At 36.9% G+C, this 26,531-nt stretch overlaps 1 protein-coding gene across 2 annotated transcripts in view; it reads right to left on the bottom strand.

Moving 5' to 3' along the window:
* The window catches only part of CDKAL1 (CDK5 regulatory subunit associated protein 1 like 1), a 419,452-nt gene that overhangs the window by 129,743 nt on the left and 263,178 nt on the right, over window positions 1-26,531 (bottom strand). For both annotated transcript variants that reach the window (XM_069809205.1, XM_069809203.1), the window contains exon 11: window positions 13,781-13,926. In XM_069809205.1, the coding sequence (XP_069665306.1) occupies window positions 13,781-13,926 (146 nt within the window). The remainder of the gene's footprint in view (window positions 1-13,780; window positions 13,927-26,531) is intronic.

Here is a 26,531-nt window from a genome sequence, read left to right as displayed (position 1 = left end):
GAGCCCACGCTGGAGCAGTCTGTGCCTGACGGACTGCAGCCCGTGGGAGGGACCCACGCTGGAGTAGTTCGTGAAGAACTTTAGCCCATGGGAAGGACCCATGTTGGAGCAGTTCATGGAGGACTGTCTCCTGTGGGAGGGAACCACGCTGGAGCAGGGGAAGAGTGAGGAGTCCTCCCCCTAAGGAGGAAGGAGCGGCAGAGACAACATGTGGTGAAGTGACCGCAACCCCCATTCCCTGTCACCCTGCGCCGCTGGGGGGGAGGAGGTATGCTATGTCAAAAATCTAGAGTGATCTGGAAAGGAAAATGTATAAAAATTCAGTTGCTAATGGTAGGATTACATCATTTGTTATAACTTTTGTTTACTGTGTCCACTGGATTTTGAATTAAGCCACACATGTAAACTTCTCTTCATTATATGTAACATTTTCCATATACCTGTATTTCTGATTTTTATTGTGAATCCATAGTTCGGGAACTGTTTCAATTTGTATGAAATTTTTTTATACCTGTAGTTCCAATTTCTTTAATGTCTTATTATTGATATATAGTCACCCTACTTCAAGCTAAAAACCTAAATCTAATATACAGAAAAGTAGATCGAACACTAGGAGGTAGCTGGTAGGTATGACCTGTTACCATTCTTATAGCAGATGGGCTGAATCAGATAGGTACTGAATGAAGGAACAATCCTGTTTCTAAACCGGCTTGTATTCAGATTTAGAACTGTCCTCCTTATTAGGACAGACAAGAAATATTGAAAATGAAACAATAAAGTTTAAACTATATTCTGTTTAGATGATATGTGCTGAGAGGGGTTAATACAAAGTCACCTATAAAAGGTATGAAAGTAGTTAAATTTCAGCAAAACGCTTCAAAGTTGTTAACATTCATAAAATGCCAACAAATCTCATGATAGTTTTGTTCAGGAGTTTAACAAGTTTTTTATGATTATTTACCATCATAAGGAGGTAAGGAAATAATCCAAACGAGTGGCAGTAACACAGCTTCTCATTTTCTTTCATCTTAAATTTGTGCTAAAAATGATCCTCCAGGGGAAGCACAATTGCTCCCTGCTAATTTCTAATTAATGTTAACTGTCCAGGAATTGCAGGCATACACCCATGGGAGAATACAAGGTTAGAATTAGCTTCTGCTGTGCGAGATATAAACCTTGACTCTCAACAGTCGCCCAGGTACATACATATAGTTGTGCAGGCCCTAACATAAAAACTAAGGGAAGATGATATCTGCATGCATGGGTACACGTTAACATGTATAAAGAAAGCAGATATATAAAAAAAAGTTAAAAAGCCAAATATTTTAAACTTTGTTTCCCTGTTCTATGGCATATGTGAACAACACTGATTAGGAAGTGGAATGACTCACAAAGTTATTTGGCTTCAATTACATGAGGTTGCCAATGCTGAAATAGTGCTCTGCATTATAAAACATTGCTCTGCAAATTAGGGCTAGAAAATGTCTCCTCTTGTTTGAAAGATACAGAAAATCATTTTAGATAATGTCTATTTTAGAGTTTCAATATACTTGAACATTTTAAGCCAGCTTTTAAAGCTTTGTTATAAGAGCTTCTGCATTGAGGATCAGATTTCCAAAACATGTTCCCCTTCTTCTAGTCTTAGAAGAACCTGAGGCACAGTTAATATTACTGCTCAGTTTAAATTCATAATTTGTGACCACAGTCGAATGTTTAAACTAAAATTAAGTGAATCCATAACATTGCATGCATCCAAGTATAATGCTGATAAAAGTCACAAAATCATGCCCAAAATTTAGATTAGTTCCTTACTATACAGGGTTTCATTTACAAATGATTTTAATATTTCTGCTGATAACTATATTGGTTAAAGAAAACTTCTCTCTCACAACATTTAAATTACCATGCACTGCCACACCTACAATGTTCATTTTATACACTGACACACATAAAATTAGGGCATATCTATTGTACTTACTAAATGCAGCCACAAAAAAACCCAAAACCCAAAACCAAACAAACCCAAACCGAACAAAAAACACTCCCTGCATTTTCCACTTTGATGTATTTAAATTCCAACTATCCTTTGCCTGTGTCCTCTCACCTATTCTCACACCTATTCTAATTATCACATAAGATCATAATAAACTATGGTGAAAGTAAGCTTCAGACTCAAATTCATATGCAGATGCCAGTAGCTGATACAACGCTGTGGCAAAACTCCCAAGTCATCGTTCCTGGCTGACTGTAAAATACATTACACTACACAGTGGTTATGCTTAGTACTACAAGAACTATTTAAAGGAAGGTATCAAGTAGGTAAGGAAACAGGAAGGAAGCAAAGAGTAGAAGGAAATTTAACAGAAACTCTATTTGCTTGCTCTGGTTTTGAAACAAACGTTTTAAAGTATCATAGCATTAAAAAAAAAGAGGAATCTCTACTGCTACGTTTTTTCCCAGCTGTTAGGATTTTACAATCAATGTCAACAATCACACAATTACAAACTGAAATTAACACAACTAAGCAAAGCTCGTGTATTATTTTCCTCTATTCTAAAGTATGTGGGTACACAATAAGTGACAGACGTAGGTGAAATGAAACAGAAGTCTGCTTCTTCAAGTGTCCAGTGTTATAGCCCCTTTCTCTAGGTATATGGTCTAACAGAGATGGGGGAGGTCCAAGAGAATATGCTACATGGAAAAATAGTTTGCTGGCCACAGTTCAGAGTTCAGCTGACTGCTTTAGCAATTTTTAGGATTGAGTATGTGAGTCAAGTACTCCCAAGAACTTAAGTCAACAGTGTGGGAGCAGCCATCCCACTACTGCAGAGAAAGGATGCCAGTCTATTTTGTTCAAAGCTGAGCCCATAGCTCGTCTGTCTGTCTGTCTACCTCTCGGCAGTCTGGGCAACAGCCCGTCCCTGCCACACAGTAGATCTCCTCTCACCAAGCACTAGGGCGACGAAATAACTGAGACTAGTTACTGTGGGGCATAGACACACACACAGATTCAGCAGTAGAGCTACAAGCCACCACACGACCCGTTTTTCAGATATGGTGTTTACCGCTTCTGTAAGTAAGTTGAAGGCTTATGCTGAAATTTGACAACAAAAATCCTTCAGTGGAGATAAACAATTCAGAGATCAATATTTGGTTTCAATATGAAGTTTTTTGTAGGAGACTCAAATCTGCTGGGGTTAGTAATATTCAAAAGTTATTACCCCAAGGCTGACTGCAAGTGTGTATGGAATTGCGTTCTGATCTCAGAAGTCGTCTCTCCTGCTAAGGGTCACGGCTCATTCGAAAGCCAAGCAGGGAGGCATCTGACACAGCAAGCCGGAAGACAATTAATTTCTATGACCTCTGGGTTTTGCCGATAAATATTTTCTCCAGATTTAAGAAGAAATGGGGACACTGGCACTATACTCTCCTATGTATGTGTAAAGTGTTTGGACACAGTAACTTATTTTCCAGCTTGAACTTGCATCTGAATCACATTTTCTGGTAAGCGGATTGAGAAGAATTCACATTGCTTGTTGTGCCTTCACATATGACCTTATTTGCAATATCGTCTTCCTGTTACGAAGTAATTTAACAGCTATACTATGGCAATTTCTCCTACTAAACAAAATGAGAGCTCTACATCATGATGAGAAGCAAAATATAAAGACAAAATAATTCCAAGTGCAAGAGAGAAGCGATTCAGTTGTGGAAAATAAACTTTCATCTGCTACAGCCACTACTTTTATGCACAAACCTTTTAAAATGTCAGGTTTGTGATTACTTTGCCATGTCATAAATAAGAAGTTTATGAATATAAATTTCACTCTCATTTTAAAGAGGTGAATCATCAACTCATGAGTACAATTTACAGGCCAGTATAAGACGCACATGAATACAAAATTGAGCTTCCCTGAAGTAATCTGTATCACAGCCCCCAAATGAATGTATACAGAAAACGTCTGGGTAGCTGAATAATTGTCTGCCTCACACGCAATAGAGTTTTAATTGCATAGCTACACTTTAAGAGGTTTAACAACTTTTGCGTATTTCCACTTACTAGTTTTCTTCATTTAAGCATTTTAGGGTTAAAGAAAATAACCATTAAAGGTACCCATCAGGTATGTAAGTTTTGCATTTTTTATTTCTTCAGTATTCTTTCCAACATATTTTCCCTGAAAGCTTGACACAAATGTAACTTCAGTCAGCGCTTATCAGCTGGCAAACTACCACCTTCATCAAAAATTCTTTTGTGCCATATTGTTCTATATGATCAAAATAATATGGCTTACAAAATTCATTTATTACCTAGTACTACGCCAAAAATTCAGAAAAATGTACACATGTAAATGAACAAATACTTAATTTTTTAAATGTATCAAATCTGAAAATTTAACACCATCATCAGAATTTTCACATCTGAGCAGTATAAGGTGTACACATGATGCATCTTGGATTTGTATGGGTACTAATATGCTAACACAATAAATGCCTAAGTATCTTAACATATGTTTGGATATACTTAACAACTCAGGAGCAAATTAAAATTGATAATTACATGTCAAATCAATCTGTTATTAAGCAAAAACCCAAGAATTAAAGTTATTATTGTTTTAAAAACAAATTAGGCTCCCCCCAATTCCATTCTAAGTTCTGACCCAGACATTGAAACACAACAACAATATTTATACAGAAAAAAAACAAAGAAGTGATTTTAGTTATTTTATTTTAAAATACTAGAGTGGTATAGTATCTCAGTAAGTAAAACCAAGCATTTAAAAAATCATAAATATTAAATATTGTAAGACAACTCATTTCTAATTCTGCATGATGCTTACAGTTCCTTCCTTTTAACCTTACTACAGATTTTATATCATTACTTCCAAAAACCACATTCACATGCCCTCAGGGGGTGAAGGAAAAAGAAAAGAAGATACCATCTTGCTACACTTCAGAAACTGGGAATTGGATGCACATGACTAATTCCTACTCTATCATCTAACAATACTCCCATTAGGATTTTGCAGAAGAAAACTGCAGATAAGACTGCCCTGAAAAAGGAAAGCCTAACCATAACTACATACAGAAAGTATCACTCCAAACAACTTTACTAGTTATATTAGTAAAAAAAGCAAGCCAGCTTCTATGACAAGTATAATAATAAGACTAAATAATTTTTACATTTAATAAGGGGGCATATCTTCTCTCTCCAGCAACCATTCCAAAAATTATTTCTCCAAACTTTGGCCAAAGCAGAACATCACAGTGTCGTGACCACAAAGCATCCAAAGTGCAAATGCCCTGTGTACCCAGTAAACCAGCACTCAGCAAGCTGTGCTCATCCTGGGCACTTTATTTGCCAGGCTTCACCCTCCAGTTTCTACGCGTATCTATTGGAGCAGAACAACAGCATGAGAACCAGAAAAAACCCACCCCCCTCATAATGATTCTCTATCTCCAGAAAAATATGTGTATTATTTAGAAGAAAATTCTGTAGAACAGGAGCACCATGCACATCCTGCTTAAACAGGACAGTATGCAGAACTGAATTGCTCCAGAAGCTGAAGAGACTTCATATAAAAAAATCATGGAGCATATAGAAATTTTGAAATCATAGTTTCCTAAACAGTACCTTCGCAAAAATAAATAGGTTGAAGTTACACTTAGTGCCATCTAATCTGCAAAGCAGTCTGTAACTTTAGAATTACTTTATGTTAACATCACATCGAATGACTCAATTTGGACTTCAGTATTTGCATGTGTACATCCTCAGGCAAAGTGTGATCAGCACATGAACAAGAGTCTGACAGATGTACCAGTAACAGAGTAAGCCACAGGAAAACGGGAATTGCAGCCGCACTCTTACTGTGAATTTGGGTAACAGACTGTAGCTGTAGGATATGCATATGCAGAAAACAAATATCCTTTTATTACAAAGGGTACTGTTACCATATCATGTATTGAAACTCCAAGTCTCCTGCTCAAAAAAGGTATGATCCTCTTTAAGAAAGACAGCTTCTGAAAAACGAGCACTGTGAACTGTTGAAGAGATACCCCCATGGGCTTTTGGCATTATTCTTCCACATGTATCAAAGAGTTGGGTTTTTTTTCAACCCAGTTCTATATTTCTTATTTTTGTACTACCCCGAATTAGTTATACCCATACTACAACATGTGCTGTAGTCCTCCAAGTTGACTCAGTCACATTCCTTATGGAACAGTTCTAGGCCCATGCATTTTACAGTCTCATTTAAACCTGAATTCACTTGGCTGGAAGAAACAGTTGGAAGGAAGACGTAAGCAAGGATGAACATAACAGTGAAACGTCAAATATTTGTTTAAAAAAAAAAACAACTTATGGGAACAAAAAGCTTGTCTTCAATATTAATTACAGTTACTAAGCACAGAATCCAGTTTAAAAATACTACACAGGTTTTACTCCCAACTCTTCTTGTGGGTACATGACTAAGTAAAAACTTAAGTAACTACTTTTATGAAAATATCCTCAAAACTTCAAAGAACCCTTTACACCATTATCTGTATACTCTTTAGATAAATAACTGGTTGTATAGTAAGACACAAGCCAATGTTCCCAGTAGGCAAAAGGCATACTATTTGAAGGTAAATAGTTTTTGTTGCTCTTTAAGATTCTGAAAAAAGAAAACCTGAGCTTCTAGAGATCACTGTCATTAAAACTTTTGCTATACCCTGTGTGTTTTCAGAAGGCTTTTGTCAAGCTATAATTAACATAGATGAAGCTGGTTTTTTTCAGCCAGAGACTTTAGCAATTTCTTTATCTATACGCACATATAAGAAAGTGAAGGTTGTAAAGTGAACTTGACAAACATTCATGTTGTTCAATACAGATGACCCACAGCTAAGTCGTTATTAACAGATTTCTTTTTTTAAGTGCCTATAATAAAGTTCTACAAATAACAACCACAATTTCAGCTGCAGGTTTTAGTTCACCTTCCAGCAAATGATGTTTTCCCCCAGCACTGTTACAGAAAGAGTTTAATAGTCACACTTTACAAGGCATGGGACCACCAAAAGTAGAAAAAAGCATACACTTCTGGCAGCTGCCATCCTGACGTACAAGCAACAGAATAACTAAGAGCCTACAGCCCAGAAAACTCTAATATCCTTGATGCATCTGGCATGAAAGACTATGCTATAAAATGGTGACTAGTAATTTATAAAGTGGCAACAGATCTAATTATGCGAACCGTGGCAGTAAGAGGTCTCTCCATGAACTAAATGAAATCTGATTCAACAACCTATAGAACAGTGAAGACAGGAGATTAAAAAGATGCAGGTATTTGTAAGCGACCTTCCTTCCCTCCTTCCATTCCCCCTCCAGGTAATCCCCTCAGTATATCTCCTTGCTAGAAAATAAGGGTACAGTAGCATTTGCTGAGAAGAGGGCAAAGAAGTGCTGTACAAGCCAAAATGGAAAGATTGCCCTCCTAAAATGACATTCAGCCTAGTTGGAGTAATGTTAAAGTAAAAAAAAAAAAAAAAAAAGCTATCCTGGAATGCCTAACATTTGTCTCTCCCCAGTCAGTACCAAAGAAAAACATACTTTTTAAATTCAGGTAGTTGAACACTAAATATTCAAAATATCCTAATGAAATTAATGGATCTTCAAGTGTTCAGCACGTTTGAACGCTCTCACCTACTTGTATCGCTTTACATGACCTTGCAAATCAAATGCAAGGCAGGAAGACTTATAAATTTAGCAACTGCCTTATGTAAGCCCAAATTTAAATTTCATGACACTTAAAGACAACTAATGCTGTAGTAAAAGGAGCTTGTAGTCCATCAAAGACTACATTACTGATCATTAGAGTAAAGTCTAGACACAAACTTGAATCTACTTTTGTGCTGTGTCTGTTTGGTGAACCCCCCCCCCCATTTTAGTATTTGGTGCTAATTCAATACTTTTACGAACACTCAATTCATTTAAAACACCCTCCAAAAGAGACACATTTGGTAAAGTGATTAGTTCAGACTCCAAGTGCAGACAAAAGACAGAGTAGAGAGAAGAGTCTAGAGACTGAAGTATAAAATTACAGATAAGTACCAAATACACTCAGCAACTTCTTAGCAGAAAACGTCATAAGGATTTTAAACAGATGACATTTGCATTTGCAGTAGTTAGACTGACAGAACAGATGTACTAAAACCCATTAAAAAAAGCCTGAATCTGAAACACTTGTCACAGTTTGTTAGGACAATTTGCACATCTGCAAAACGAGCTCAACGATGTCTCTCTCTGAGAAACAAAAGCACATTTTCAGACAGAAAATGAAACAGATTCATGCTGCAGAAAAGGTGAGGGAGCTGTTATACGCTACTTCATAACTACCTGCATTTTGAAAGTGAGCAGAAAAATGTATATAAAAATAGTAAATGGTTATTTTAAAATTATTCTATTCACTGCCCTCAAATTCTAGTTTCAATAACTGGCATGATAATGTGATACAGACACTACTACTGCCACAAGGCCTGGGATAGTTTCAAAAGTGCAGGTTGTCTGTAATAGCTGCAAATTTGATGATGATTCATTTAGCCGTTTATCTTTCAATGTGGACTTAATAATATGCAGGAGCTTACTATATGGGCATCTTTCAGAAGAAAATTATTTACAGTTACAAGTTATTTACAGTGTTCAGAATTTTCTTGATCATCCAAATAGTAGTATTTAGAAACAAGCTTTTGGGAAGATATTTCTTCCCTGTTCATTATTTCAGTCAAAAATTAGCTATTAGAAAATAGAGAAAATTTTCAAGCAGAAGACTTCCGGATGGCAAGATACCTCCTTGCACAAGAAATACAGAGGCCATGATAAACAGCTGATTGCCCACATAAGCTTTTATGGTATGGCTTACGATGCCCAGAATAAGAACAAGGTCACAACAGAAGACTAGAACCTGGGAAACAAATTACTGCTTGTGAAACTGTTCAGAAAGGCAAGAGCAGCCGTACAGAAACATACTGGAAAAATTATATTGAGAAAGTGGGCTATGAAAAGTTTCATTCAGACACTTAAAATATTGCTGTAAAAATCCACTAACATGGATATAGAGCATTATTGGGAGAAGACAGTAGCTAAGTCCACTTTGCTCCCAGCCACACTATTTTACCCTGAAGCAGCCCGTCTAAACATCCAAGCAGACGCAGCCTGGCTGCCACTGCAACAAGAGACAAAAGTCAGGGCAGATCAAAGGAAACAGGAGACAGCCACTGCTGAATCCCCCCAAATCCTTAAAAACAGAATTAAGAGGTGGCCTAGGAAGCTGCCGAAGCTACCATTTGTTGTCTTAACTCCTTGTATAGCAACAGGGAAGAAGGGAGCTTCCCTGAAGCCAGCTGTTCCAAAGGACTCTATAACACCTTCTCTCAATTTGGACAAGATCTCCAGTTTCTTCAGATGTTCAGCAGTTGTCTGTAACTGCTGGGCAACTAAGATCTGAGTTTACACCTGAGAGATTAACCTCCTTCCAAGTTTGAGATTTATTTTCCACTGCACTCATTTACTTTTGGTCCTTTAGTATCTTTTTCCAACTGCATGCATTTATGTATCTACATATGCCAAAAAAATTGATACTTGATTATCACTAAAAGTAAGTAAGGGAGGCTAGGACAGGCTTACTAGTACATCTGACTTCAATGGAGAAGAGAGAAATAGTGCGAAAAAGAACAGAACTTTCTGCCTGACAGAGCTGTGGCTCTTCCCCCGGCAGCCCAAGTTTGCTGGCTTTCAAATGATATTGGAAAGCTCAGATGTTTCCAGTATGAATTATGAGATAATCTCAAGTGAACAGCAGCAGCCACCCACAATTAATATTACACTATCTCAGTACACAAACACAAACAAACTGTGAAGCAAACCAAGCTTTTCCTCAGCATTATGCTATTTCCCAAAACAGAAAGGTATAGTGTTTCAGCCTAGCTCTAAATTTCCCCACTTTTTTAATTTGTCTAGATTTCAGTGTTACAATTCTCTTATCTTATCAAGTAATAGGGAAAGATTATTATAAACTTTGATGAACGTTCTAATCACTTCACAAACCAGAAAGGTAAGAGAATATAGTATGGTCAACAACAGCAAACAAGAGATTTGGAAACCACATTACCAGTCTAAGGATTTTTTCGATGGGTATATATTCACATTGCTGATTATTCAAGCAATTACAGAATATGACATTCAGATCTCAGGATTCTTTAACTAAAGTATATTCCAATTGTTTGCTTTCATCAGCAAAAGTAAATTTCAGGGGATTAAGTTTCAAAACTTTGAGATAATTAAAGCAGTCTTGTTCTTTTTGCAACTACAAACATCACCTTTCAGAAATATAATTTATGCTGATTCTTGAAAGTTGAGATCACTTGAAAAACAACTCACATTTTGATATAATGACACCACAATTAAAAGACTTTCTGATATAAGACTAAATTCGTCTCTGGATTAAATTTACTAAGCAGCAATTTCTAAAGGTCCTGTATTTAATTGCAAACACATTGAAATTAGTATCTCATCCAGGAATCAGTCTTGCAAATAGTCCCTCCAGACTACTGTGTTAGTCCCTAAAGCCTACAGACCAGGGCACTAGTCCCTAGTCCCTACGGACTATGTACAAATTGTACAGGATCACCTTTTAAATTAATCAGCGCATCCTCATTTCCTTTATGCTGTTGCTCTCTAGAATAGTTTACAAATAAATCCTCAGTAAATATATATATATACACACACACACATCCGTAAGATCAACTACTGACCTATCAAATGCACAACAGTATTTTTCTGAATACTTGAATCTACTGAAATTTCAGTGCAAAAAATGCAAAATATCAAAGAAGGAATTTCTAAAAAAAGCATAAAACAAGACTTCTGTAGTTCAGTTTTTCAGTATAATGGATTTGTGTTTCTGGCTTTATATTCTATACATTTTGCTATTGATCTTCATGATAAACCAAAAATGTTGTCAACTGACTGGGGACAGTGGCTCTAAAAAACAAACTATTGCATATCAAAAGACTGCACTAGAACAGCAATATTCATTTTCCAAGTTCATTTCTAGGGTTCCTGCCTGAAAAAAAGAGTCCTCAAAGAGAAGAAAAAAGTGACATGTCTAACTTCAGTCTCAGATGGTCTAGAATGCTCTATTCTTTTAAAAAGTGAGTTTCAACACAAAAAAGTAATTGCTTTGGAGAACTCTAGCTTCTCTGTACAGCATTCTGTGCCTGGCAGGATATAAATAAATACTCACTCTCGGAAGGAGATACCTCTGCAGCCACTCCTGGCTCTCCAGAGGAAGGAAAGGCATCTGCTCCTTCTTCTGGGAGAAAAAAGTCCCAGGGCGTTTTGATGGCCCGATTGAGAAAAGATTCAGGAATCACTTGGTATCCAAAACCAAAAAAGATGACGTGGCTCATTCTTTTCCATTTTCCCTTCATTTTTTACTTGCTGTACTTTGTTTTTATTTGCTTATATGTTTGAACTCAAGTTATTAAGCACTTAACTGATAACCATATAATTTCTTGATGTGTGGGTTTACTTCTTCAGCAGGTCAGCATATACGATTATTGGTTTAATAGAGTTTTACGTGAAGATACTATCAAAGCAGATGTCACATTTTAAAGACAAAGACGTCATTAGGAATCTACTGATAAGACCCCTGTACATTTTGTGCAGGAAGCTTCTAGATGTCTTTATGGCCCTAGCAATAGAGAAAGGAGATATAGGGGGCTCTACTTTTGTTTTATTTTTCCTTTTTGATAAATGGAAGATGGAAATAATCCCTTTTGGCTATTAAAGTAGTTCAAACACATATTTAATTTTAGCTATTCTGGCTCTAGGCTCTGGAGTTGTCTGCAACAATGTTAAGTCCTGGCAAACTTTGTGCTGAGATCTTTATGGGAATATCTATATGTGAATGTAATAGCTGGCTGCTGCCATAAGAGGAGAGACTACAAATGAAGACACTATGCTCTTAAGCGCAAAAGAAAAAAAATATTAATTTTACAGATGTGCACATGTTCAAATATCCAAAACATTTTCTCTGCCTTGCATAGCTTCCTCATCCTGCTGCCATATGGTACAAAGAATTTTCCATCTTAATATTTGGAGACTGTTTTCTAACAGGAACTACTAGATCATTTGGTAGTTTTTTAATAAGCAGGATAAGTAAAGTTTATTATTACTTAAAATTAAGACATCAAACCAATTATTTCTTCCTTGTTAAGTTCACTACAAAAAAGCCTGTGGAAAAAGACGTATGTCATAGATTACTGTATATTCAATGACCAGCTGTTTCAAATTTGGATATTAAGTAATTCACTCTTTTCTGTGTGCAAGAGCTGAATGATTTAATAAATTCCCATATGCCCCAACATGTGCCAGCTATACTAGGTTATCGAAAATCCAGCTGCTGTTATGGTAATAGCTGCCAATGCTAAAACTACTGAAGAGAATAATGAATCAGCTTCAAGTCAACTAAGACATAAACTGACACCGTTCCCACTTAAGATACGTGGGAATACAATATATCTGTTAATTAAAAACTAACACTGACCCATAGTCACATGAAAATTAGGTGCCAAGAATTCATGTGCATTGTTTAGGGTGGAAAATTAATGCCCCATCAACCTGTGTGAAGACAAGCAGCTCCATTTCTATCAGTTGTCTTAGATGCATAGGAATATCCTATAAACCACGCATACAGTTTGCAAAATAGATTCTATTGTGTCACAGTTTGATTTTCTTTTTTACGTATCATAATGCCCATGCAGCTCTTGCATGACGTGTTTTACATAGCTAGACTGCTGGATTTTGCAATGATCATGAAAAATTGGTTATGAAAATGATTATCAAAATTAGAGTCTCTTATGTACAAGTATTTTAATGCAATTCAAGACTGAAAGGTACAACTTCACAGCCCTTAATTCATTAAAACAAGCACACAAACAACAAAAAAAGAAGACAGAGTAAGTAGCCAAAAAATGTGACAGAAATTATTCTCCAGCTAACTATTTTTAGGACAATCAGTGCAGAAACATCCATCAATTTATGTCACTATTAAATTTTAAAAGCTAAGAAAAGACTTCCTTGGGCATTGAATTATTACTTGCAGTTACGAAAGTTTTGCAGGTAAATGTAACTTTCATCTTGAGGTCAGCATAAGTAAACACATTACGATACACTCTTATTTCTCACACTTAGTTAGCTCTGTTGTTAAGGGAAATAATTTTGAAATTATCCTAGAAATTATGAGTCCCATAAGCAAGATTAGAGTATTACTATATTGATGTAAATGTATATCAGCTATAGGATATAAAATACTTACTTAAAAAAAAACAACCAACAAACCAATCCATTCACATTTGCTGGAGCTGGATCATCTCCAGTACACAAAGCATACAATGCTCAAAAGCCACATTAAAGAAGACTTCAATAACTTGAACTTCAAGCACTCTATATATAGTAGTTTAAGTATAAAAACATAATTTAAGAATGTATTATTTGAAATAGATTAGGTATATATTGACAAATTAAAAGCATGTCAGGCAGAGATTTAAGATGCTTATAAAAGCTCAAGCAAAGGGGCAAACCACATCAAGGGGCTTACAGAAAATGCAAAGACTTTGAAAACTTAAAGCAGCTCATTCTTTTTCATACCTTAATTATGAAGTTGCAAGTAATTGTGTTTTCAGCCACATGTTCTTGACATTGCAAAAAACCCAATACTGTTATTTTCTCAAATATTAGTAGACTTACTTTTCTTTAAGGAAATCCACTACTTGTTTGAAGTCTGCCACACAATATTCTCTTTTCATGTCCATGAGCACACTGTCAGAGGCTGACTGGACTGGTATGTGCAGAAAAGCATATACTCTTGGATGATTGAGAATCTTTGCCATTTCCTAAGAGTTATTACAAAAAGAAAGAAAAGCTTTAAAGCATTATGAAAACAATACACAAAACTCCTTTAAATTAATATATGGGTAAGTATCACTAGTAATACTTCTGAAACCCAAACAATACTGAGTTGCAGTGGCCCAGTCTGAAACAGTAGGGACAGGTGAAAATATTTGGAAGCAGTTTTGTTTTTAAAGAAAATAAGAAGCAAGCTATGGGATTGCATTTCCTTTGAGATAGGGACAACGTTTTCTACATAGTATTGGTTATCCAATTAAGAGAAAATTTTAGAGGCAAAGTACTGTGAAAACCGGTGCTTTCGGACAGTGGCTGTTTTCCATTTCAGAAGATGGCAAGGGTTAGCTGCTTTCTTGTCAGAGTCAAATAAGTTCTCAGATACCAATATGACACTGTCTCTAATTGGGGTATCCTTCAAGTTGGCCATTTGCTACTTAAGGTATATCTGGCCATTTGCAAACCTGCTCCAATACTGGTCTGAAGTATGTTACCTGTGTTATTTCAGAGATAAGACTCCAGGAATTAAAAGTGTTTGGCTATAAAATGGATAGAATTAATCAGGGGGGGAGCTAAAAGCAGAGTGACAGCTTGAAAAGAGACAGAGGATGTTCTACATTTTGTACAAATACAAAGGTCGGAAAGAAAACAAAGTAAAGGTAACAATAAAATGCAAACAAACCCCCAAATCAAAGTCAAACCAAACCCCAGTTGAGGCTTGGCAGGGTGGTGGAACATGAGATGGAGCATAGAATATGGTGGTCACATTTCTTGAATTGTTATTATTTACACAATTAAGGACATACAGTCTAGCAAGAAATTTTAAATATTTCTAAAACCTAAGACAGAAAAATATCTAGATTGTGTGCAATATGGTACAATACGGCCTGTTAATCTCCACCCTGAAAAAAACTAAGTGAACTTGGACAAAGAACCATATTACGTGTACAACCAGGTTTTCACTTAAGGTCTTCCCTTTCTCCCCACACAGTGAGCATACAGGACATGGCCTGGGACCGAGTGCCGCACTGCCTGCTCTTCTGCCATGTGCACACTGCGTGCTCCAGTCAGGCTCACTCAGACCATTTCTGTTTTCTTTGACAGCATAGATATTCTGTCTGAAAACACATACTGCTGCCAGATTTAGTTGTTAAGTTGCAACTATTTACAAATTCTTTCCAGATCATTAATCAGCAATATTAGTCACGCATCTAGATTTTCTCTCTGTATTTCTACAAGGTTGACCTAGATTGATCAAAGAGAAGGTAAACACCCTCATGCCTTTTAATTTTCAGGTATCTGCCTTTTAAAAGCACTGATTTTTAGAGCAAGAAGAAAAAATGCTCTCAACACATACCTTTCATCTGACAAACATACACGTACAAAACCTGAACTGCTTCTGAAAGCAGTTTTGAAAGTTTTTGTCTAAGAACCTATTACATAAATGTCTAAGAGAAGTGGTTACATTATTCAGTGGAATATCTATCTCAGGTATGTAAACTAAACATAACAGTAATAACTATACTGATAATGGAGGGCGTACAATTTGATGCACAGAAAGGCTGTGTGCAATGAACCTGGCTCTCAGTGGAAGCTGGAGGTAGCTGGCTTCATGAATAAAAGAGTGAAGAAAAGGCCACCATGCATCCATACAAATTTTATGTGTCCATTTCAAATGGAACCATTTGCCTATGCCCTTAATAATTTTAGATGTTCAGCTAGAATACATTTTCAAAATGAAACAGCGTAGAATAAGTTCAGTAAAATAGAGTGACAAAAAGCTTCTCTTTTAAGCTTTAGAAAATACTGTAAACGTAGTTCATATGAAGCATCCTGGTAGTCATCTGTTATTTTTTTTGCTTATCAGTAATAAAATATGTTTCTAAAATATGAGAAATGGCAAAAAGGCTAGAACCTAAGCTATGTACCACAAGCCTATTATTCTGCTTATCTCTTAGTTCAAAGCACTTAATTCAATCTTCAAAAACAGATTTATAATATAAGAAACCAATAAAAGTCAAGTTTCATAACATGTTTCTGAATCTGCCAAGTTCTTAAAAATAACTCACCCTACAACACAGAAAAAAAAATTAATTCTTTCTCACTCCTCTCAAATTTGGCATCTTCTGAATAACAGCCTCTTCAATATGTGATCACTTTGTGAATTCTTTGTGAAGGTAATAAACTATTTATTAGAATTTCTAACTACAAAAGTGTTATTTAATTACAGCTTCTGTAAGGCTGAGAATCATTTGATAGAAAAAAAACAGATTTCTATCCCAAACAAATACAGGGAATATTATGTTTAAAAATTTAAGATTTTGTTCCTTCCCCTTTGAATTCATACTAAACAACAGTTACTTTTTAAGGGTTGCTTTTTAACCTTAAAATAGGGATTGATTCTTTCCATGATAGTAGCTACTTCAAAATTGTGTACAAAGCTAGACACACATTGCAAGCCAGCAGGAACTAATAAAAAAAAGCATAACTACGTTGTTATTTACCTGTGTTGAAGACACCATCTGTAGTAAAGAAGGAGAAACTACCTTGTTTTACCACAAAGTTTTGGTTTTTAAAGTCACAAGTGAGGAAATTCTCTAGTTATGTGAAAACGTTGGTTTCATTTGTCTTCCTCTCTTTGCCACAAAAAAAAAGAAAATTTTGTTGCAACGCATGAAAAGCGAGAACCAAATCCTGAAATCTAAAAAGTGTTTTCCTATGTAGAGGATCTCAAAAAAACCACCCAACCAACCCCAAACCCACTAGTTGCTTATCTTACGGTAACGCGCAGAATCCTGCTGGTCTCACATTTGATCTGCTTCAGTGGGATGTGCCCAAGAGGGAGCTGTCAGCTACGCCTCCTGTAAGAGGAACTAAACCGACAGTGTTCAGCAGCCATAGTTAAACAAGACTCTGGTCAGAACTGCCTCTTCTAGTTATCCCACATTCAAACAAAAGAAATCATATGGCTTCTGCAATCACAGTTGTCACTATCTTTCAGGATTAAGAACACAACTGTTGTCATTTAAAGTCATTTCCCTTGGTTCTGTACTAATAGGACACAAAATGCCTGGCATTAATTAACTGAACTTTTCAATTGTCACTACAGGTCCCTGTATGCAGTAGACTAGCTCAAAAACATTATTGACTATTCCACTGCATCATTTTGTTTTAGAAAGATGCACATTAGTCCCTCAATATCAAAGATCTTGCATTCTTTAGAAAGGAAACTGCTTGTCACACGTATCAGAAATGTACATGCGACACATTAAGTATCTGGAAACCCTAATACAGCCTAGCTACTGTGGTCACAGGCTTCAGGTGTGTTCTGGACACTCAAAGCTCCTTCTACAGAGGAGGAGGTTGCAAACACCTCTTTCTACTGTGAAGTCCTTTCTTTGCTTACTTTCTATATCTAAAGCTACACAAAATATGCTGCATGTGCTTTAAGCACTGAAGTCCTATTGAGTATATTCCTCTATTTTCAGGTGTAGATCTGAATCAAAGGCCCTACTGATAAACTGGTTTCCCACCAAATACTTCAGGATCATAACTATTAACTTGGTGAATTTAGCAGAACAGAAATTATTAACAGAAACCAAACACAAGATAGAAATACCTGATGAGCCACTGTTTGTCATTCACTCTTAAGTACCACTGGTGTTCTTAAATTTGCCTTTTATAACCAGAAACTTGGAGTGAGCAGTTCAGAAGGAAACAGAATAATGAACTAAACAAAAATTTTGCACTATTACCTCAGAAATCTGGATAAATCGCTCTTCCAAACTTTGTAAGTGTTATATATCTCATGTGATATATATATCACATGCTAACCCAGAGCTTTAAGGTAAGATTGTTCCAGTCTTACCTTTATCCTCCCTACATCTAAAACGACACTGAAGTACTTTACCACACAGGTTTGATTAAATTACAGCTATGCACTGAACAGTCATACTTAGTCAATGCTGACAGATTTTCCCACACCACAGATTGCGCACAGAATACTAGATTTCATCACTTAATAAAACTATTAGTTAATATCCCAGAGAGAACTTGAAGGACATCATGGGCTAATGCATAATTGTAGTTTACAGTGTCTCAACATTCTAAGCTTAACATCTGTTTCCTGTTCTTTTTTATAAATATTTTTTTTTTCAAAGTGCTTTGCATTACTAGATATAATTACATATTTCAGTTAGAAGGAAAAATGCAACATATAATTTTATTTCCATCTGGAAACAATAAAGGAACAACTTTTTGAAATCATATGACTGTGAAAGAAAATTTCTGTCTTTAATCATGACTGAAACAGCTGATTGCCTTTCCCCCTATCCCCTGGAATCTAATAATATGTCTACGAAGGAAGGGAAGCACTATGCGAAAATGACATTTCATGTAGGAATGAAAAGGTCAAAGAGTAGCACAATTTGTTTTAAGCTGACTTTACAAAGAAAAAAAAAAAGTTGTCTACCTTTGGAATCTAACCATGTATGTGAAATATCCTTTAGGGTACTTATCACATAGGAAATTATTTCTTCCAATTCTTAGCAGCTGGAGTACATCAGAACACAAGGCACATTGCCAGAAAGATTTTTATCTAGTCAGTATATTTTATCCTAGCAATTACAATACACAAATTTAACCACCTAACCAGAAAATCAATCCTTCTGTTTGTAATGACACCACGCACAATCACGGAGAATCACAGAGACAATAAACATCAATATCTGTGCATCTTTATGTCAGTACCAGCAAGCTGTTCAGACAGTGATTCTTTCCCCTATCCTAAAGTAGGCAAAAATCCAGTATTTGAATTCTGCCTCGTGTCTGAGTCACGATGATCTGAGTAACTTGCTTCTTAGCAAAAGGATTTTTCCCTCTGCCAGCAGTGAAGCCCAAAGAAACCCTCATCCATATGGAAACATGACAAAATGGCACTCCCTCAAAACTTCATCCCCTTGTGGCAGATGTTAGTTTGGGATATGTCACGAGGGGTGTCCGCTGACTGTTCTGTTTCAGAAGCCCAGTGGTGCCACCACCAGCACAGCCTGGCTAAAAATCAAGTGGCTGCAGTCCATTTTATAAATTCCTCTGCTGCAGTGCAGTTCAAGAACAGATGTGATCTAGCGATGCAGGCATGGCAACGATGACACAGTATGGTCGAGTCTGGAAAGCCCGTAACAGTTTTGTTAAAACTAATGAACAGGGAACCTTCCCCATGCTTCCCACCTGCCATGAGTAATGGGGCTGTAAAAAACACTAAGAACGTGTAGGATGTATAATCGCAAACCTCCCCAAGGACACTGGTTGGAAGGCAATGCCTCCCCCTCATCTGTATATGAAGTGGGGGAAATGTAATGAAGCCATACGATGGCAAGCTTAGCGGCAACCCCTACCCGACGTAATACGACATGACTTATGCCCACGTCCTTATCCTATCATTAGGATAAAGGGAGATCACGCTGGAGCAGTTAGAAGCCCACACAATTCTGACCAATGTAATTTGAACCTTAAAATCAAATCTTTGGGTTGCCAGATGGAGGGCAAAAATCTGTTTTGTCATATGGGAAAAATGCCTTCTACATTACCAAACAAAAAACTGGTATTAGCTCAGGCCACCCTTAGAAGTGGATATAAACCAGACTGCAAGCCGTGATTTGCTCATAGGAAAACTAGATGTGAGAGCCATATGCTCGGCCCTAGCTGTTCCCAGCTGTTCTCCTAGGTATGGGATCTCACTACTGCTTCCAACCTCATAAAACAGACAGCCCTAACTAGCTAAGCAATTTTTTCTCCTTCGTGGCTACATATTAAGCCTAATCTCTTAAAAAACAAACCAAGTCACACCAAAAACATTTACATGCCTTCAAAAATTTGCCATATATTCTTTTATGAAAAATGGGGACGGGCTAACAGAAGTTCTTGCAAAAAAAAGTGACATTCAGATAATACCACAATACAATACTGTATTTCATAGTTCAAAGCTTCCGCTGAGGTTTGTTGCATCTCTTCCCATGAGTCAGTGCACAAACAAGGAAACACACAGCATCAAATACTAGCTACCTGATTTTTACTTTTAAACACAGAAATATCAAAACCTCTCCTACTCAGTTAACAAGTACATATGTTTCTCTCCAACTTAACTTGGATATACATGAATAGAAAGAATATACAAGAATAGAGTCTCTTTGCAGAGTACCATTTTTTGCATTTATCTGATAAAAACTAATTCTCCATACAGATATCCTAACCTAGGTTGCCGAAATACTTCAGGATAGGAAAACTGGTATCCCTATCACAACCTGCTTCCAATATTAAAGTAGGACTGACTCTACGTTGGATAAATTGTAAAGCATCAGCATCTACGTTGGGTAGATGCTGATTGCTTATTACTCAGTCTGTACGGAGCCGTGAGCCCAAGTACAACATCTGAGTCTCTGCAAGTGTGTCACCAAAACACAGCTGATTCAGCGACGCATTCAGCTTTAATAGTACCACACTGACTACCTCAAGGTATCGCACACCTTCAGTTCCCACACGAACTGATGGAAGTTGTGGGGTTGGAAACATGCAGTAAATAGTTCAGTGCTTTCAAAGATGAAAACTGTTACTGTTGCTGCTGCAGCCATCATTACAATCCCAAAGAGACTTTATGGAGCTTCAGGGTGCTGTTTGTCCAGTTTCAATGAACAGATTCACTTTAAGGTAAAATGTACATTTAATTAACAGCTACAGTGATGGCTTAATGACTTAAAGCCAACCAACCAAATGGCTAATGCTAATTCCTTGTGAAATGATTAATTCTGATGTGCAAAAAAATATGCACTTTTTCATTTTCTCCATGGTGCTCTCTAATTTCTCATCATTAAGCACTCCTCAAATGAAATATTTTTTTCTGGAAGTAAATTAATACTCCTCTTTGCAGTATGTGTTAGAAACATATTAGGAAGTTCCCTAAAAAGATGATTTATTGCAACAGCACACTGCTACTTTAAATAACTCTGTCTCGATCATACTTTATGCTAATAAAACCTGGAAAATGAATTGAAGCATAGAGAGGCACACACTTACAATAGGCAAGTAGGACTGTCACACTACCTTTTTGTTTTCAGAAACCCGGATGAGTGAAATGGATTGCTAGTTTCATCCATACTATGCATTTGTTCACCACCTCAAAAATGAGAATCCCATATGATAGAAAATAATTGATGGTTTCTGCTCAGAAGAAAGTCATAGAATGAATGGCACACCCCACCAGAGTTCAGCTGCACCAAGATGGAGCAGTGCCAGGAAGCCTGCCTATTGTTTCCCTCTATTTCAAACAAGCTAGTACAATACCTTAAATAGCATCTGCTTTAGCAGGTTACAGTGGAAGGAAAATAGTGGAAGGATTTAATCAAAACCTAAACCTTTAGGCAAGTGCTATCACTTTCTTTCATAGATATCCAATTCACTGAGCTAAATTTCATAGCAAAACAGAATAAAAATATTCAAAACCATAATGACAAGATTGATATCATAGAATTTACATTCTTCAGCAGCTCTTGCACATTTAACATAACTAAACTAATTGAATTCAAAGACTAGGTAGAAGAGATTTTATGTCTTTCCTCAATTCACAATGGTACAGAAACCCACAGCCAATATTATTGTGCAGTTTTATTAAAGTTTCTAGAACACATTATATTTCCTTTTTCTCATTTTTAAAGAATAATCACCTCAAAAAAACCCAAACCCAACCCAAACTTTTTTTTTAAACAAATGCCAAAGCTTAACGAAGCAAGCAGTCTTACTGAAGATTATGTAGATGATGTTGCAAAGCACAGTGAACGTGACAGCTCATCTATCAAAGAAAACAAGAAGGTTTATGCATCTAAACTAAATAGAAGCTTTCGAATGAGCATGGAGAGTAGTTGGTGGAACTTTACTTATTATAATATAAATAACTAGGAAAGTGAGATCTTATTTGTTTTTCATTGAAGGCAGAAATATTGAGAGAAGATGGCACAGTTTGTTATGCAAGCTATATATTTGATAATAGTTTCTACCCCAATGCCTTGAAGTGCATGGCAACTGCTAAAATTCCCATTTTATTTAGCAAAAATGAAGTTTCCCATATGTGTACTACCCGTTCTTCGAAGAAACCGCTCAATTAATGGTGACTTTTATTTTCTGTTAATAATCCACCAACGAAGTAAACCACAGCTCCAAAGGTCTGCTACGATGAGACAGCATTATAAGTAATTGACAGACGACCTGACACTCCACACAAGATTGAGTGTGGATCTGTCTGCATTTAAATACTCTTCATTCTTGTGATATCTAACAAGCAAGAGAAACATTCATATGAGCAAATAATAATTAAGGTACCGTTAGTATGCACAGCTTTAACTGGTCAAGCAATGTGCTATTTAATGTTAACCCCTTTTTGCAACACCAATTTTTATGCATAGATTATTAAATACAGCAGAGCACTAGATGCATGCATAAAATATTCTGATGGAGAACTGAATCTTGCATAAATAAACACAGTTCTTTCTCTGTGTTTCTCAAAGCATTTTTTTCTACTAGTGTTACAAAGAACAGGAGCTTCATTCTCCCAGCACCACAAATATTCCCTTCTATGTTATCTGGAAGCAAACCCTAATACAATAACGCCTTTAATGTTTTTGAGAACACCCAAGTTTCACAAATACAACATAAAACCTTCAAGAAGAGTAAGATGGGTTCTTATTTTGACATTTATTAAGCCATTTATTCCACCAGTTGGCAGCAAACACGTCACCAAGCATTTACGGACATTAGGCCCTGCTGAGTTTGATACCTTAAAACTCTAGATTAGAGAAAGTAGTGTGACAAAATGCATCTCAAAGCACAGCAGAGATTCATCCCTTTCCTACCCCCATAACACCCAAATATATGTTCACTCTGTGGTGAGTTCACCACTAAAAAAGTTCCCATGACACTATATCTTAAGGATTAATTTCAAGGAAATATGCTGTATTCGGAAACCCCAAAGACAAAGAACCCTTTAAGAGGAAGAACAGGAGAGACAGAGTATTTTAGTACTAAAAATATAAAAAGCTGGAATACACAGAGTAAGCAAAGATGCACAGCCTCCATAGGATGAATAAGCATTTAACATAATACCAAAGGAAACAGTAATCATCCCTTCCCACCCTCCTTTTTTTTTTCTTTTTTAGAAGCCCAGATGCCCCTCTCCTTCTCCCCTTAGTATCTGAGATTTCTTTCAATTTTACTACTAGCAAGACAAACACAGTTTGCATAGAGACAACTATGTAATTACAGCAAGGGAAAGTTGCATGGTCCACTGACTACAAAACACTACAAAACTCACAGTAATAAGAGGTCAGGGGCTTAACTATTCATTTATTTAAATGTATGCCACAGTTTTCATTTTTTCTGGTCAAATCAACAGATTTTAATTGGCACTTTCAAATACATCAGTCTATGAAAATGACAAAAATAATACTAGAAACAAAGCAAATATATGCCCTAAAGGCCTTTTAATTCAGGAAATCATGCTGCCCTTTTATTTGCAGTTGAAGAATGTGTGCATATTATTCCCTTTTTAAACGCATTTCAAATCAGCTTACACTCTGAGCTTATTCAAAACTTGAACTTATGCACAATGCTCAAAAACGTTTGGTGCACTCAGAAGAAAAAAGAACAATGTGGAAAAAAGAAAAGTGAGTTAGTAATTTTACTGTAATACGTATCTATGTGCTGTGTCAGGGCACGTTTGAGGAAGCCATCTGTAGGGTATCAGCTTCAATGAGGTTAAGGAACATAAACACTGAGCTGACATGAAAAATCAAAGCAAAAGAGCAAAGAAATACTATTGCAACTCGTGGTACACTTGGCACTCCTTATGCATTTAAAGACACTGCCGCCATGCAGACTCCATCTCAATGGTTGGTGTATCACTCAAGTGTCCTGAATTAATAACGGAGATAAAGCCCACAGATGGCATATGGTATGGTTTGAGACAGACTCATTTTGACAGGTGACAAAGATGACTACTCATCTAGTCATGTGAAATTAAGCACTTACAGGAATGGCAGGTGTGAACTGCCTCCTTTATACAGATTTGGAAGTGTCCCATCACTCACAGAAAGTGCTGTACTAAAATCCCAGACAACTGGAAGTACAGTTAGTGTTAAATCTGCAAGTGAGGTAAGCTAAGGCTGGGATGCAAGCCCCTGCCCTTTTACAGTCTGGATGATCTGTATTCCCTTTCGATTTGGACAGAGCCCCAGATACTGAACAAGAAAATGAAGGTAAAAACCTAAGGAAAAGTGAAATATATTCAAGGCAAAATTAGTCTCTAACACCATGCCGCTAACATTAATTCATTTCAACCTGCTATACATTTGGCCTCATTTTTTTTACTTTTCAGACTAACTCTGTTCACCGTTTATCTACTACTACTGTTTTAAGGGATTTTTCCCAACCCTTCCTCTCCATCTGTCACTGCAAGTGGATGTAAAACACTGTCTCACTAGAGCACTAGCCAATAACTCCGTAATATGATTGTATGATTGTCTAGAATAAATGCCTGGAGGTTACATCTGAAGCAGGATGTATACCTTACGTACTTTTGGTACATGTTGATACTATAGGACGATAACATCTTTGCCATCTGGCAGTCTGTGTAATTTGAACAGTAGCTCTGTGCAAAGACATATGGGTAAGAGTACGCAAGGTAACTGTACACATGTGCATTCATTGCAGGCTTTGCTAGGACTATAAAATTGATCCTAATACCAACCTTTTCCTTCACCTTTAACATCTTACACAATAAGTTCCGAGCTAAAACATTTATCCCTGACCATAGTTCATGTCCATTTACAAAAATTTTCTGCCATGTAGATAAAATCCCAAGTTCTCCTCAATACCACGCGGCATCAACGTATTAGGAGAGGACAGACACTGGACAAGGGCACACATCTCAAAATCGCAGTTTGAGACCAAATTTCAAACAAGCAAGCTATATGCTTCATGATGTATACATTCAAACAGACTACTAAGACTGCGAGAGCGCACTCTGGAAAAAGTAATACTATCTCCATTGGTCGCCCAGATTTTCTCTGAGAGGAAAACTGAGGATGTCTCCTGCAGCTAAACTGTGAACTCCAACTCCTTTCTCAGTCTTAGCACCACGCTCAAGAGAAACAATGTTAGGGTCTCAGGTCCTTCAGTTTTTTAAAACACACTAAATAACCCTCTCTGTCATACCAACAAGCCTCACGTAGGAGAAGTAATACTAGCATTGGCTGCGTTCACATTAATGTGGTGGCTGAAAGCAGCAGTAAAATTGTAAAGTGCAATTTCCCATGCTTCCTTCCCGGCCACAAGTTTGTTCAGTCTGCAGGGTGACTTTGGGCTGGGCAAACCAAATTCATTTCCAAGGAAATGAGAGCAGTAGCCATATTCCAGGTTCGCAGCAAATGTGTTCCAAGCCCTTGATGGGAACAGAGGGATTCAAACCAATGATCTGCCTTTGAAACAGTGTCGTGGTTTAACCCCAGCCAGCAACTAAGCACCACGCAGCCGCTCACTCACTCCTCCCCATCCAGTGGGATGGGGGAGAAAATCAGGAAAAGAAGTAAAACTCCTGGGTTGAGATAAGAACGGTTCAGTAGAACAGAAAAGAAGAAACTAATAATGATAATGATAACACTAATAAAATGACAACAGTAGTAATAAAAAGATTGAAATGTACAAATGATGCGCAGGGCAATTGCTCACCACCCGCCGACCGACACCCAGCCAGTCCCCGAGCGGCGAATCCCTGCCCCCCCCCTTCCCAGTTCCTAAACTAGATGGGACGTCCCATGGTATGGAATACACCGTTGGCCAGTTTGGGTCAGGTGCCCTGGCTGGGCATGAGAAGCTGAAAAATCCTTGACTGTAGTCTAAACACTACTGAGCAACAACTGAAAACATCAGTGTTATCAACATTCTTCACATACTGAACTCAAAACATAGCACTGTACCAGCTACTGGGAAGACAGTTAACTACATCCCAGCTGAAACCAGGACAAACAGCTTTGGACCATGGGTAGTGGGAAAGTTTGGTTAAGGGGATTAGATTTATTTTGAAGCAAGGACTCCAAAATGCAGATAATGTAGATATAGTGGCGTCACTACCAAATTCTGCAATTTCCTGATCTGCTCTTGTTGCTTCATACTACTCACTAATATAAGCACAGACATCTGCAGCTGAAGAAAACAGCAGATAAAAAATTGAGTATTTTAGATTATATGCTGAATAATTGTGATAAAGGCTCTTTTTCTAATGACTTAGCTCAGTATGCAGCATATCAAAAAGTGTTTAATATTTTGCATGACTATAAAACACTGCATGGTTCCAAATATTTCTTTCTTTACAAGTAAGAAGGCCCAACTGAATGCAGAATTTATTATTTGAAAACATATGGTTGCTTTTCATCCCAAAACTGTTCATGCTACATGCATCTGTAAATACATAAGGCACTACTACCACCATATTTCCTGAAAAAAACCCTAAAAGTACTAAATTGTCAGACCGTACCTCAGAAGTATAATGATG

This window comes from Haliaeetus albicilla, chromosome 21 (genome assembly GCF_947461875.1).
Source record: "Haliaeetus albicilla chromosome 21, bHalAlb1.1, whole genome shotgun sequence".
Classification (NCBI taxonomy): domain Eukaryota; kingdom Metazoa; phylum Chordata; class Aves; order Accipitriformes; family Accipitridae; genus Haliaeetus; species Haliaeetus albicilla.
This window is presented reverse-complemented; position numbering and strand designations above follow the sequence as displayed.